The 14030-nt window shown below is 40.6% G+C and overlaps 1 protein-coding gene across 1 annotated transcript in view; it reads right to left on the reverse strand.

Annotated features, from left to right (window-relative positions):
• LOC124777946 overlaps positions 1-12807 on the reverse strand; it is a 37226-nt gene extending 24419 nt beyond the window's left edge. The window contains exon 1 of the mRNA XM_047253497.1: positions 12734-12807. Coding sequence (XP_047109453.1) covers positions 12734-12761 — 28 coding nt within the window. The 5' untranslated portion in view covers positions 12762-12807. The remainder of the gene's footprint in view (positions 1-12733) is intronic.
• Between the last annotated feature and the right edge of the window lie 1223 nt (positions 12808-14030).

Raw genomic sequence — 14030 nt, forward strand, 5'->3', positions numbered from 1 at the left:
AACAACAGAAAAAAATTATGTGGATAGTCTGACGGTGTTATGAACTGCCGTTCGCCCTTATGCAGGTATGTCACTGGTCACTCTGCTCGGCTAATGAAGTTGAAGGTGATACTTGAGTGTTGATTGAGGAAGAATCTAGTCTTCAATACATTGGTAATGTGTCGTTCCACAGTTTTTTTGTTTAACATATAAACACAGTAAACAAAGTGAAAGAAGTCTACGACCCAGGAAGAGAGATTATATTCAATTAGTGACCATGTGAAGGGCTCTAGTGGACTTGCAGGCAGGTGGACATTAGTTCGAATCCCCATATTGCCATTCAGATTTAAGTTTCCCGTGATTTTCCTGACACGCATAAGGCGAATGAAACCATGGTACCCTTGATATTCTCGGCTTGTTTCCTTCCCTATTCTTCCTCAGTCCAAGCTTTTGCTCCACCTGTAACGGCCACGTCAGAAAAGGTACGTTAAAACAAAACCATCATTTCTTCTCTTCCAAGCAACAGTGGCATAAAAATCAGGTTTTCGCAGGAAAGTATCAGTCTTAAGCGTAGGAGGAGATGAAAATATAGAAATACGTTAGAGGTTTCTGAATTTCCCCTACCTGCTGCCACAATTGACTGTAAAAATAAGGTAAATGAGGAAAATGGAGAGTTTTTAAGAAAGGAAAAAAAATTGAAGGTAGTTAAAAACAAATGGACTCAACATAAGATAGAAATAATAACAAATAAAAGTTGTGGGAATGGGAAACAAAAGCTAAAATTTGGGTGGTAAACACATACTGAATAACCAAATAATTGCAGCCACCTGATTAGTAGCGCGTTGGTCCTTCTCTGGAACGCATTACAGTAGAGGTTCTACCTAACATGGATTCCGGAAGTAGTTGACAGGTTTCCGGAGTCACAAGGCTCAAGATGTCCACGTAAAGCTCACGCAAGTTCATTTTATTACGAGCCGATGGACTGTGGGTACCGAGTTGGCGTGGGGTAGCATCCCAGGTGTGTTTCACCAGGTTCATATGAGGAGTATTTGGTGACCATTGTGTCAGCATCCACTGCCATGCTCCTCAGATCGTTATAGTACGCTTATGGCATGGCAGTTTGACACAGGCACTTACCTTGCCGTCATCGTCCGGGACGACGTCAAGTAAGAAAGGTTGAGGATGGTCCACAATAATGTTCACGCAGTATACGGCAGGAGAATCAGTAATGGTCAACGGGATGAGGATGCAGAAGGAAATGTAAACCACTGCATTAAAGACACGCAATGTGTATCTACAAGACATATGGCCCATAATTTAAAAAAAAAGTGTCATGTAGATCTCTCCATGGCCAAAAGATTCGGAAATCATTTGGACCCCCGGGAGGAGACTACCAAGGAACAGGAGCATATGCGAAAATGAATAACAAACGAAAGGATAACTTCTACTAGTCGGGGCGTGGAATGTCAGAAGCTTCAACGTGATAGGAAAGCTAAAAATTCTGAAAAGGGAAGTGCAAAATCTCGATCTAGATGCAGTGGGGGTCAATGAAGTGATATGAAAAGAAGACAATGAGTTCTGGTCAGACGAGTATAGGGTAATATCAACAGTAAAATGGGACAACCGGAGGAGGATTCATTATGAATAGGATGGCAGGCCAGAGAGGGAATTACTGTGAAAAGTTCATTGATAGGGTTGCTCCCATCAGAATCGACAGCAAACGAGCACCGACGACAATAGTTCAGGAAGACGTCGAAAACTGAAGATGAAGAGACAGAGAAAGTATCTGAGGAATTCGAAGCGAGATGAAAATCTAACAGTCATGAGCGAATGGCTTGAGGTTGTAGGGGAAGGAGTAGGAGAAATGGTTACCGGAGAATGTGAGCGTGGCGCTAGGAAAGAGAGAGGAGCAAGACTAGCTGAGTTCTGTAATACATTGCAGCTAGTAATAGCGAATACTCTGTTCATGAATCATAAGAAGAGAACGTATACTTGGAAGAGGTCGAGAGAGGCCCGGAAGATTTCAGTTACATTACGTTACGGCTAGATAGGGATTCATAAATCACATACTGGTTTACAGGGCATACCAAGTAACGGATATAATGTATTGGTGATGAAGAATTAGGAAGAACTAATAAGCAAAGTTGCGTAAGTACTAAGGACTGAAGAGATACGATTGAGCTTCTATGGGGCTATAGATACTGCAATAAGGAATATGAACGGACATCTCTAAAAAGGGCAATCACAGATGTTGGAAACAAAACCACTGGTACAAAGAAGGTAACTGTGTAGAAACCATGGCTAAAGAAGAAATACTTCAGTTGATCGATGAAAGGAGGCTGAACAAAAATGTTCTGGGAAACTCAGAAATATAGAAACGCATGATGCTGAAGAATGAAGCTATAACGAAATGGCTGTATGAAAAATGTGAAGAAACTGAAAAAGAAATGATTGTCGGAAAGACAGACTCAGCATACAGAAAAGTCACAACAAACTTCGGTGACATTAAAGGTAGGGTGGTAACATTAAAAGTGCAACGGGAGTTCCACTGTCAAATGCAAAAGATAGAGCGGATAGGTGGAAAGAATAAAGTGTAAGCCTTTACCAGGGAAAAGATTAGCCTGACATGAGTGAAGAAGAAAGAGGTACCGATTTAGAAGAAATAGGAGATCCAGTATTAGAATCAGAATATAAGCGAACTTTTGAGGACTTAAGCTCAAATAAGGCAGAAGGGATGGATAAATTGCCATCAGAATGTCTAAAATCATTGGGGAAAGTGGCAAAAAATATTTACGTTGGTGTGTAAAATGTATGAGTCTGGCGACATACCATTTGACTTCCGAAAAAATATCATCCACACAATTCCGAACACTGCGAGGGCTGACGAGTGCGATAATTACCGCACAATCAGCTTAACAGCTCATGCATCCAAGTTGCTGACAAGAATAATATACAGAAGAACGGAAAAGAAAACTGGGGATAGGCTAGATGACGATCAGTTTGGCTTTAGAAAAGGTAAAGGCACTAGAGTGGCAATTCTGACGTTGCCGTTGATAATGGAAGCAAGACAAAGGAAACGTCAATACATGTTCATAGGATTTGTCGACCTGAAAAAAGCGTTCGACAATGTAAAATGGTGCAAGATGTTCGAAATTCTTAAGAAAGTAGGGCTGAGCTGTTGGGAGAGACGGATAATACACAACATGTGCAAGAGCCTAGAGGGAATAAAAAGAATGGGACACCCAGAACGAAGTGATCGGATTAAAAATTTGTAAGGCAGGTTTGTAGATTTCGCGCTTCCTATTCAATCTACTCGTCGAAGAAGCAAGGATGGAATTAAAAGACAGGTACAATAGTAGAGTTAAAATTCATTGTGGAAGGACATCAATGATAAGTTTAGTTTAGTTTTGCATGTTCCGTAGATCATTTTCACGATTATTTTATCGATATGATGTGGAAAAAGTCAATTACAAGATATATATTCACACATGAATAGCGTTAATATTAATAATACTGAAACGTTTAGTTCTACACATGCAACTACATTTAGAGGTACAATTTTTTTCACCAGTTTTGAAACGGAAACTCCTCTATGGAATAGAAGGAGATGTCCAAAAGAAACGATTTAAGCTAGATTTAAACTTGATCTGCTACCTGCCAGACACTTTTTGTTGTTGGGCAAATTATCAAAGATTTTTTTTGCTGAATAATGTACTCATTTTTGATCAAGTGACAGCTTCAATAACGGAGAGTGAAGGTCATTTTCCCCTCTAGTGTTGTACGTATGAACATCACTGTTCTTCGCGAATTGAGATGGATTATTTATAACGAATTCATTAGCGAATATATGTGCTCTGATGGTGCAAATAAAATACCTAACTCCTTGAATAGGTGCCTACATGACGTCCTTGGGTGAACACCACTAATTATCCTCACTGCTTTCTTTTGTGCAGTCAACACTTTATGTCTAAGCGGTGAGTTGCCCCAAAAAACTATTCCATAAGACATTATTGAGTGGAAATACGCAAAGTACTTTAGGAGGCTGATCTGTTTATTACCAAGACTAGTGATTATATGAAAAGCGGAAGAAGGTGAACAGAACTGTTTGTGAAACTCAGTGATATGTCTCTTCCAGTTCTAGTTTTCATTAATGTGAACAGCCTAAAATTAGGAGTAATCTACCCTGTTAACTGAGCCCTGTTCATATGCTACATCAATTATCGGTATGACTGTATTCGGTGTACAGAACTGGATATAGTGAGTTTTTTTCAAAATTAGGGGAGAGTACATTTTCTGTGAACCACTTAATAATTCTTTGAAAGACATCCTTAACAATATCTTCAGCTGCTATTTCTGGAATGGGATTTATTATAACACTCGTGTCATCTGCAAAAAGTACTAGTTCTGCTTGTTGAACGTTAAGTGAGAGGTCATTCACATGAATAAGGAACAGCAGATAAAAATTAAACCTTACGGGACTCCGTTTGTGATAACTCCCCTTTCACTAGAATTTACCACTCTCCCAACGTTATCTGTGTTATTCAGCACAGCTTTTTGCTTTCCGTTCGTTAACCATGATTAAAACCAGCTGTGTGTATAGCCTTCAATTCCACAAAAACTGATTTTTCTAAGAGTGTAACATGATCCACACAGTCAAATGCCTTGGAAAGATCACAAAAACCCCAAGTGGCGATAATTTGTTATTTAGGGCTTGTACTATTTGATGGGTAAATGTGTAGATAGCATTCTCAGTCGAGTAACCCTTCCGGAATCCTAACGGTGACATGCTGAGTGAATTATTTTCTCTTAAATGTGAGACTACTCTTGAATACGTAACTTTTTCGAATATTTGAGAAAGTGAAGTCAGCAATGAGACTGGTCTATAATTATTTAAATCACTATTGTCCCCTATCTATGAAGAGGTTTGACAACTGCGTATTTCAATGTATCTTGAAAAATTCTCTGTGCCTGCGAAGCATTACATATATATCATTAAGGACTCCACTCATTAAATTAGAACAACACTTCAAAATTCTGTTTGAGACCATCAACACCATATGAGCTCTTGTTGTTCAGTATGTTTATAATTCCCTTAATTTCAGTGGGGGATGTTGGTGCTGTCTGTAAAGGCCTAAAGTCCTGGGGAATGATATTTTTTACATATTGTTTGCTTCTTCAAATGTACCCTTTAATCCTATTTTTGCTGCTACATTCAGAAAGTGATTGTTAAAATTACTTGCAACTTGTGAATTATCACTCACAACATCATCATTTCGCTTTATTGCAGTGGTATGCTGTGCACTGTCAGACTGCCCCATCTCGAGTTTGACAATATTCTGTATAGTTTTAATCTTATTATCCGCATTATTAATTTATGTCAGAACATATAAGCTTCTCAACTTCAAAATGACTTTACTTAAAATATTATAGTATCTTTTGTAGTAAGCAAGTAACGTCGGATCCTGACTTACTCTGGCCTGTACATATATTTCCCTCTTCCTGTTACACGATATCTTAATTCCCTTAGTACTACATGGCTGACTTGACTTTGTAATGGCTTTTTGGATAACATTTCAGGAAAGCAACTCTCAAATATTGAGACAAATGTGAGTAGGAATCAACTGAATTTGGCATCAGCATCATTTTCTGTGTATACTTCATCCCATTCTCCCTCTTCTAGGCTGCTCTTAAGACTCTGTATCCTGTTCACATCAATGAGTCTTGTAAGAACCTGCCTCAAGCCTGTAAGGTGCTGTATGTGTTAGTTCAATTAACTGTGCATCATTGTCAGACAGCCCATTAACAACTGGGTACACATTAATAGTTTCTGCCTGAGCACTGTCTATGAAAATGTTATCGATAAGTGACCTACTATTCTGCTGCACTCGCACTGAAAAATTTACAACAGATACTATATTGAAACAACCAAACAAAGATTCAAGCTCATTTTTCCTATAGCTGAAAGTTACCTTGAGGGGATCTGTAGATTGTTACAATTACTATAGAAGTATATTGCAGCAGCAACTCACAAGCACATGCTTCAAGGATCTGATCTTCACAAAAACAATTTCTTTAAATATTTTTTCATTTTGTGTCCAGTTTTTATATAAGTAGCAAATCCTCCTTTTTCCATGTTGACTCTACATGAATAAGATGCTAATCCGTAATCCCTTAAATTTAACTTCTCCATCCCTGTAGTTACATGGTGTTTCGAGAGACATAAAACATCTATACCTTCAGAATTTACCCCATTTTCTAGGCGTACAAGAAGCTTATCTATCTTATTTTTCAATCCTCTAATGTTTTGATGAAACACACAAATTTTATTTCTTTGGATACTGATACAGACATTATGGCACTGTTCTGTTTTAATCTCCTTAATCTCTGTCTGTAACCTGACCCTAACCTAAAAAAGGCGTCCCTCTTACTCCAGTAAACACAGATATTTTGTCTTGTGTGCATATGGCCCCCCTTACATTTTGTGCAAGAAGATCCACTAATCTAACCTTCCACCTCCTATTCAGGGGCAGGCCATGACTAGTGTATCCCCATCTCCCAATTGCATCAACAGGGACAGCACAGATATGAGTTTTAGTTTCTGCCAACAGTAACACCCCCCCCCCCCCCCCTTCCACCCAGCTGTAACACGGTTGATGACAGCCGTATTAACACAGGGCTGGTCATGGCGCTGCAAAACATGCAAAAACCCCAAAACCCCACACGAGTGTGAGCTGTTGCTGCTCCTATTGCATCCAGGTCACCCCTAATACTGTAGTCCCAATAACTGGCTAGGCTCTTACCTGCTCTTCCTGCTGTAAGCACATGTTCCTCACCATCAAAATCTTTTCACAAGGCTCCTACGTTTTCTGTAACCTGGCTAAGCTTAGCACTAGGTTTCACAATGCTTGTGACTTGGTACTCGACTTCTAGTCTACCCTGTAGCAACTGGCCTACACCTCTCTCATGACTGCCACATAACAGCAGGATTCTTTTCTTTCTGCGTTACTCCCGACCTAGCATTACAATTATTACTACGAGTCTGCTGCACCATACTTCGCTCAAAAACTCTTTGAGGCTCATCTGCTTCAGGTAATAAATCAAACTGATCGCTCACTGGAATCTGAAAAGTGATTTCTGGGGATTTCTCCTTCTGACTACGACTTGTTACCTTTTTCCAGCCTCCCTTGTCTCTTTCCCTCTTCAACCTGTCTAATTCGAAGTACCCCATTCCTAGCTCATACTGAAGGGCACAAATCTTTTTTCCCTGATTCATGTTTTTCTTGTCACGGCTACATAATCTACAACTCCATTGGCGAGCCTCATCAGGCAGTATATAACAGCTTCGCCGCTACAGTCACCCCAGTGAAACACCAACCCACAATCTTGACGTTTACCCCCGTGCTCCCTAATCTACGACAACATCTTCGTCTGTCACGCATGACGGCAGTTTAAACAGTAGAAATTACTCTATAAACAATTCCGCTACACCAATTAATAATTGGCATAACGTAACTTAGCTTCCCTTGAGATGAGCAAAGAACTTCTGGACGTCAGGTTCATTGTTGACATTGCTATCCTCACTGAAAGTGAAGTAGTACGAATCTGTTGAATTGAATGAACAGGCTAAAGATTGCAGAATATGGTTAAAGAGTAAATTGAAGAAAGACGAAACTAGTGAGAAGTAGTAGAAAGGAGAACAGCGAGGAACTGAACATCGCGATTGATGATCACTAAATAGATGAAGTTAAGGAATTCTATTACCTAGGCAGCAAAATAGCCAATAACGGCCGGAGAAAACAATAACAAGATGGACGGACAGGACGAAAAGGCATCAGCTGAGACGTCGATGGTACAAGACGTAGCTGTAGAGTTTAAACTGCAGAGAAAGACGGATATTGGAAAACATTTAAGCAAATACTTGAAGGCGTAGATTGCAAGTGCTACTCTGAGATGAAGAAGTTGAACAGGAAAAGAATTTGTAGAGCGTCGTATCAAACTAATCAGAAAACTGATGACTCAAGAAAGTAAAGAAAAATAAGTACACTTCTGTGACGGTGCTTTCGATTATTAGCTCAGTGCCCGTGGAAGGCCATATGAATGTCCCCCAAGGCACAATATTGTTCTCGATGGCCTGTGGCCGCCTCGCGAAACATACCTCGAACAGCAGTTAGCTTATATGAAAAGATACCTGAACACGATGGATCTGTTGTCTCAAGAAACATGATTCGCATGACCAGGTGACACGTTTCCAATGGTCCGCGTTCCAGTCTCGATGGATGATTCCGTGACCGCTACGAATGTATTGAGAATGTCGTTAGGTCAACACGCGGAGAAATCGTCTGCTCCTGAGATAGCTTTCAAAAACAGTGTTCTCCGAAACCCTAGCGGCTGCACTACCACAGTAGTTCCTGTCATCATCTTACTTTAGTCAGAGGGTGGACCACCGAACTGTGCACTCTGCACTGAGGCGAGGGCATCCCACTCCTTGTCGCCTACTCCTAGTTTTGCCGTCTCTCGCCCACTTTCCATGTTCACGACAGCGTAACAGTTTCGCTGTTTCCGAGATGCTCGTACCCACGACCCGAGTCTCGACACTATGCCCTTTGTTTAAGTCGCTTCCGTTAGTGGATATCCGACTTGCGGCTATTATCGTCACTAGAATAAATACTTGTCTCTGCTCCGCTTATAAAGCTTTGTCAGAAACGTCTTAAGAGCTTGTAAGTGTATGCAGGGGAAGTTATGTTGAGAAATGACTTATAAGAAAAAAAAATTCCTGCGCGCGCCGTTTCAAATTATTTAACATTGAAGTTAGCTACTCAGGTCTTCGCGCTCACATATTCAAGCAACCCGCCAGAGACACTGTCGCCAAACATGTGCTTCGTTTGGTTTTCTCAGACATAACAAATGTAGCTCTTTCTCAAGTAACTTAAATTTATCTCTTCCTTAAAAAGCAGATTTTAAATGGTAATGATGATTTGAAAAAGTGGTTAAGTCACGGTCCCACAGATGTCTGTGTCACATTTTAGCTGAGGCCAGTGCTTGTATTTGTTCAAGTTCAGTGCTAAATAAGTCGTAAACGGCGTAACGTATCGAATTTTTTCTTTACGAGATTTCAGAGTGTTCCTGGCCAACCTGCGTACTTTCCTTACCTACAATACCACCTCACGGCATTCAGTCTCCCGGTGGGCAGAAGTCACACATTTTCGGTTCATAATTCAGTACACTAAAGGGATTATCAAGGGCGTCAGGTGCAATAAGTACGAGTATAGTACGAGATGGAGGGTGATGTCATACTTATGGAAGCACTGTTGGGTACTAGCTATTTCTCCACGAATGTGTTATAAAAACAAAGACCAAATTTTAAACTGACATCGCTGTTATATCAAGAAGCTAATATGAGGGCGTGTCGATTTTCTTCATGTGGCAGCATCAGTGAATATAGAAGAGGGAACGACTGCACTGGAAATCCCACTGCGCGTTATCACCGATATCACTTACTTTGGAAGCGACGTGGCCTTCTTTTATTCAGACTGTTGTTATACGTTGGACGTGGAAATATACATCTTTAACGAATGCTTTGAAACGCAACACTTTGTATTGGTTTTGATGAGCATGTACAATACTGTTATTATAGATGCCACTGGTCAAGGCTACGAACTACAAAAGCTATTTCAGAATTTTCTTTAAGATTTTATTTGTGCCTATATTACCTTCGTTCTCTGAGAATGGACTCTTTTCCAACCCTCAGTCTAACACATTCCAGTATTGTAGGAATTTTATGCCTGGCCAAATGACCAGTCGTAATTTTCCACTCATATTATTATTTTGTGCCTTGACGGTCGTATGCAAGACTTTCTAGTTGTTTGGAAGAAGTGAGTGTAAAGCGTAATGTCTTGTTGGTGCTGTCAATGACGTTGCGATTGAAAGGAATGGTTGCTAACTTGTGCTTCCTCTAAAATATACTTCTTCACGATACGCCACGAAGACGCTTGGAATCTGAGATATGATTTTGGTGCCAGTGTAGTAATCAGGAGATTAATTTCAACACATCTGCACCTGTCACCCTCTTCCAGTCTCGATCAGAAAAATGACGATGACGATCATTTCTGTGCCCAACGGGAGTTGCTGAAAATTTAAAGGTAGCGATGACTAGGTAGTTTCGTGTGCATTAGACGGGCCTATCTCTATGGAAGAAAGAGAGATGGGGAGGGAGAGCGAAAGAGACAGAGGGAGAAAGAGACAGAGAGACAGAGAGAGAGAAGGGTAGTCTTCAACTGATTGACAATATCGATCCCATTGCCTCACTGCACTAAAGTTGATTTTGCATGCTGCCCTTTCAGGATCCAATTTATTCAAGTTTTCCCAAAGTTTCATAAATGGGCTTTGAAAAGGCAGCACTAATAGCTTTGCTGCAGAGATGGATTCATATCATGTCACTGCCTCTCCTGTTGGTTGATACGAAAAGAAAGAATTTAGAAATACGTTTGTTGCGTGGCCAACTCTAATTGTCATATTAATTGATTTTTCTCGTTTCCATACGCTCTTACGTAAAAAAAATGGCTCTGAGCACTATGGGACTCAACTGCTGTGGTCGTAAGTCCCCGAGAACTTAGAACTACTTAAACCTAACTAACCTAAGGACATCACACACATCCATGCCCGAGGCAGGATTCGAACCTACGACCGTAGCGGTCGTGCGGTTCCAGACTGTAGCGCCTTTAACCGCTCGGCCACTCCGGCCGGCGCTCTTACGTAATTATTATATTTAAAATAGAATAGGGACCTTTAGTAATGAGATGTCATTAGTATGTAATACCTGACGACGGCATAGTAAGTATTTGGAAAATATTTACTTTATGGTGAGGATAATGCTCATTAACAAGAGCTCCACTTTCAATCAAAAAATTGAAAAAAATAAAAATAAAGTACTGTCTGCAGCTTGCTGGCGAGACTGTCAAAACATGCGATTAATTGCGATGGCTCTGCTGATCAGAAAACAGAACTTCAAGGACAATGGGTACATCTGGTTATTGTTTTCGTCTCGTAATTTTACAATGTACTCAATTCCGAAAAGAGAATGTGCCCGCGATCATCGAACCCGATAGCCACCTCCGCTAGCCACTTAAGGACCCTTAGCGATCTCTGTTACTTCCAAGAATGGACCCTCTCAATCTTATGAGGATAATTGAGGAGTTTTTGGATAATACGTGCTCCGGTTTCGAAATCCTAGTTAACCAAATGTTCAAATGTGTGTGAAATCTTATGGGACTTAACTGCTAAGGTCACCTGTCCCTAAGCTTACACACTACTTAACCTAAATTATCCTAAGGACAAACACACACACCCATGCCCGAGGGAGGACTCGAACCTCTGCCGGGACCAGCCGCACAGTCCATGACTGTAGCGCCTAGACCGCTCGACTAATTCCGCGCGGCCCTAGTTAACCAGCCATTACTGTAGGGTGTTAATCAGGCACTCTTCCATCGCTGGTCTCCAGTGAATCCTCATTTACAATATTCGTAAAGCGTAAAGGCATCCTCCTTCATCATAGAGAGCTCCGATTGAACGCGTATCACTTTGAAAATGTCAGAACATGTAAGTGATTTTGTCATATGTCAGGTGTATTTGTCGAGGAATCTCAAAAGTATTTATGGATGAAAATGTCCGATAACTTGAGTTTCTTAAAGTCTCCAATAGTATTACAACGTTAATTCGCAAAGCCCTTTCTCGTGTTATTATAAGCAGTCAAAAACCACTCAAAATACGAAAACAGAAAGTATTAACATGTAACTGACCCTTACCTGCATGATAGCAAAAGAGTGTGTGCAAATCAAAGTAAAAAAATTTTAGGTTATAAGTACCTATTAAGAAATCAGCTGATTAATAAACACAGTTTTTCAATTGGTTTGAGTTCTGTTTTGTAAGATATTACGCTTCACATCGTCTACCGCTCCTCCTCTTCTCACATCTAATTATCTTTGTTCTGGGTATACGCTTGCGTAGGACGTTGACACGACAGAGCTCTGGTATACTTTAATACTTTTCATTTTTCAAAACGAATAAGGCCTTAAAAAGGTGTTGAGCAAAGTTTCAGTGTTTCTAGATCACCATGTTATTTGCGAAACTCGAGATGCACTTACTTTCCTTTTAATACTCGACAGAGAAGAATATAAATTGTCACCTCTAATCGGTATACTGCATTGCTCGCCGGAGTATAAGTCTTCAAACGAAGTACTCGGTTGCCGAAGCCGTACTGTTTTATACTTAACAGCTCAATTCTGGTATAATTCATTTCTCGCGAAAGTTGTTTTCCTTTATGAGATATGGTGTCTCAAATATTTTTAAGAATAGTCCTCATTTAAGCAAATGTGATCATAAATTGATGCCGCTTTTAAAAAATTTATCCTAAAATTAGTTACCAATTGTTATAGTGCGATGTGCATTGATACTCCATACAGCACCCACAAAATTGCTAGCCGGCCGAAGTGGCCGTGCGGTTAAAGGCGCTGCAGTCTGGAACCGCAAGACCGCTACGGCCGCAGGTTCGAATCCTGCCTCGGGCATGGATGTTTGTGATGTCTTTAGGTTAGTTAGGTTTAACTAGTTCTAAGTTCTAGGGGACTAATGACCTCAGCAGTTGAGTCCCATAGTGCTCAGAGCCATTTGAACCATTTTGAACCACAAAATTGCTCCCTTATCTGGTTACTAGACGGTTGGTTATAGGAGAGAGCGGCACTTTCTCACCGGAACTTACTTGCGACGAGCAGTAGGCCGAGCTTCATGGCGCCTGGAAGTCAATATTTACTTTCCGCACGGCGGCTAGATGGCACTACTGGCTTTTATAGCGCTGCCGCGCAGCTGATACGCGATGTCGTTTCAGCACGTGGGTTGTAGATAACCTTCCAGTATCACTGATTCATTTCAGTACAAGCTGACTGTCTCGTACCGTCAAATACAAGTGCAGACGCAGATATCAATCCAAGTATAAGACAATGTTTCAGTAGAACTGTCCTTTGAAATCAAACGACCAGTGACGGAACGATAAACTGAGTCCCACTGCGCGGTGTGGCTGCGCTGTTAGAGGTGCCATGTCACGGACTGTGCGGCCCCTCCCGTCGGAGGTTCGAGTCCTCCCTCGGTCATGTGTGTGTGTGTGTGTGTATGTGTGTGTAGTTCTTAGCATAAGTTAGTTTAAGTAGTGTGAAAGTCTAGGGACCGATGACCTCTGCAGTTTGGTCCCTTAGATAGTCACAAACATTTTTGAACTAATTCCTTGTTAATAATAGCGTGTAATAAAATGGTTTGTTGAGTCCGTCGCTGGTTTTCAGGCTTTTAGTTACAATGTGCTCAAAATTCTGGTAGTCCTGAAGTAATGACTTGGTAGCCAGTCTGTATTTATAGAGGACAAACGATTTAATTAACTCGACCCAGATTAACAATTGCGGATACCCGAGCTGCAGAACGTATCTAATCCAAGTATCTAATTTTGATGAGAATTTCCCATTCAGTTAATCATCGCAAGGAACAATTCCAAATTGCTGGGAGCACATTCTGCGTTGTTACAATTCCGCACAATTAAGAAAACACTCTTCATCAACACTGAGTCAACAGAAGTCAGCGTCAGCAAATCAGTATTTGACAATTACTTTCATTTTCATTACTCTTACATATGCTTCGCAGTGCTAGACAATAAGAGGGTTTCGAAAACGTGACACCCATTTTTGCACTTTGTAATATTTCCACCATTTGGCTTAGATTTTCATAACTACGTCTATTTCACGTTTTCGCGTCGTATGTCATTCTAATGTAAATAAGCAATGAAATACAATGAGTACCTCCTGTATCTCTTCACACCATCGCGCCGTATCTTCGTAACAAGATCTAATGCTCAGTTTATTCTTTACCTAAACCGCGTTACACAGATAATATTTCAACAGCCTCAGTATTTGGTCTTGATGCATCCTAATATTTCGTTTAGTTTATTTGCATGAGTAAGGGACCTCCTAAGATTCGTCTCACTGAATTATGAAGCTCTTATTGTTCCTCTTTCT

Source organism: Schistocerca piceifrons, chromosome 2, assembly GCF_021461385.2.
Source record: "Schistocerca piceifrons isolate TAMUIC-IGC-003096 chromosome 2, iqSchPice1.1, whole genome shotgun sequence".
NCBI lineage: Eukaryota > Metazoa > Arthropoda > Insecta > Orthoptera > Acrididae > Schistocerca > Schistocerca piceifrons.